The sequence below is a fragment of the Elephantulus edwardii genome, unplaced genomic scaffold (genome assembly GCF_000299155.1).
Source record: "Elephantulus edwardii isolate Elephantulus edwardi_28Jun2011 unplaced genomic scaffold, EleEdw1.0 scaffold00594, whole genome shotgun sequence".
Taxonomy (NCBI): Eukaryota; Metazoa; Chordata; class Mammalia; order Macroscelidea; family Macroscelididae; genus Elephantulus; species Elephantulus edwardii.
The window spans coordinates 12065-13862 of NW_006400344.1; the positions used below are offsets into that span (position 1 = coordinate 12065).

At 38.7% G+C, this 1798-nt stretch overlaps 1 protein-coding gene across 1 annotated transcript; it reads left to right on the forward strand.

Annotated features, from left to right (window-relative positions):
* Nucleotides 1-699: 699 nt before the first annotated feature.
* On the forward strand, nucleotides 700-1564 carry LOC102867970 (zinc finger protein 383-like; the record flags this gene model as incomplete). The annotated part of the gene is made up of 3 exons (XM_006903361.1): nucleotides 700-929; nucleotides 1024-1028; nucleotides 1103-1564. Coding segments are annotated over 3 exons (697 nt in total), but the record flags the coding sequence as incomplete, so codon positions are not given.
* Nucleotides 1565-1798: the final 234 nt, after the last annotated feature.

The following is a 1798-nucleotide window of genomic DNA, read 5'->3' on the forward strand; positions in this document are numbered from 1 at the left end:
TCCTTTCTTTTTCAGCAAACACTTACCATTTTTTATCAGTTTTATGACTGTGCAGAAAATGGGAAACTTATTATTCCTGTACTAGGACATGGAGAGATCAGAGCAGATGGAAAAATTCAGAGTGCAGATAGGCTGTATCAATGTCACAAGTGTGGTAAATCTGCTTTTTTCTTTTTTACCTCTGAGGAGATATTCAAGGAAACATGTTGCAGAGAAACCTACTGAAAGTAAAGAAGGTGTGAAAGCATTTTCACCATCTAGTCAGATCATGGCGCAGGGAAGAAGTCACACAGGCGAGATAAGTTTTGATCGTAAGAAAGGTGGGGAAACCTTTCCTCGATCACATGACCTCTGTGAACATAGGAAAACTTATACAAGAGGGAAACCTACTCCGTGTGAGGAATGTGAGAAACCAGTTTCCACATCAAGTCACCAGACTTCTCAGAGAAATCTTCATGGAGTAGAGACTTCCATGTGTCAGGAAAGTGGGAAAACTTGTGCCACATTACCTGACTTCACACCACATCTGAGAATTCACGAAGGAAAGAGACCTCATGAATCTAAGGAATGTGGGAAAACATTTTCTCACTCAAATAAGCTCATTTCTCATAGCAGAATTCACACAGGAGAAAAACCTTTTGAATGTAAGGAATGTGGGAAAAGATTTTCCTGCTCAAGTAAACTCATTACACATGGAAGAATTCATACCAGAGAGAAACCTTTTGAATGTCAGGAATGTGGGAAAACATTTTCTCAATCCGGTACACTCATTACACATAGAAGAATTCACACAGGAGAGAAACCTTTTGAATGTCATGAATGTGGGAAAAGATTTTCCTGCTCAAGTAAACTCATTACACATGGAAGAATTCATACAGGAGAGAAGCCTTTTGAATGTAAGGAATGTCGGAAAAGGTTTTCCTGCTCAAGTACACTCATTTCTCATAGAAGAATTCACACAGAAGAGAGACTTTTTGAACGTAAGGAATGTGCGAAAACCTTTTGCTATTCACAGTCCTTTAGGAGACATACTAGAATTCACATGAGACAGAGTCTTTATAAATGTCAGGAACGTGGGAAAACATTTTTTGAATCAAGTCACCTCACTGTGCAAAGAAGAATTCATACAGGAGACAAACCTTATGAATGTCAGGAATGTGGGAAAAGATTTTCTCTCTCATATAACCTCATTGCTCATAAAAGAGTTCACACAGGAGAGAAACCTTATGAATGTAAGGAATGTGGGAAAACATTTTCTCACTCAAGTAACCTCATTCCTCATAGAAGAATTCACACAGGAGAGAAACCTTACGAATGTCAGGAATGCGGGAAAACATTTTCACTCTTACGTTCCCTCACGGAACATCGTAGAATTCACACAGGAGAGAAACCTTATGAATGTCAGGAATGTGGGAAAACATTTTCACAGTCAGGTGGCCTCACTAAACATAGTAGAATTCACACAGGAGAGAGACCGTATAAATGTGAAGAATGTGGGGAATCGTTTAGGCACTCATATCAGCTCAGTAAGCATCGAAGAATCCACCCACTGAAGATCTGTTAAGGCAGTAGCAAAATGCAAAAAGTTTGCAATAGCAATATGCAGGAAGTTTGCTTCATTATCGTACACACGTAATTGGTATCATTCATGCAACATATCAGTGATTGTCTGTGAAGCCAGGGTATTTTGTAAACTTTCTGTGAAATCCCAGAAGTGCAGAATGTATTAATTTGAATGTAAAATAAATACTTCCACCCAAATAAATGAAACCTATAAACTTACCCTGAGCAGTGCTTT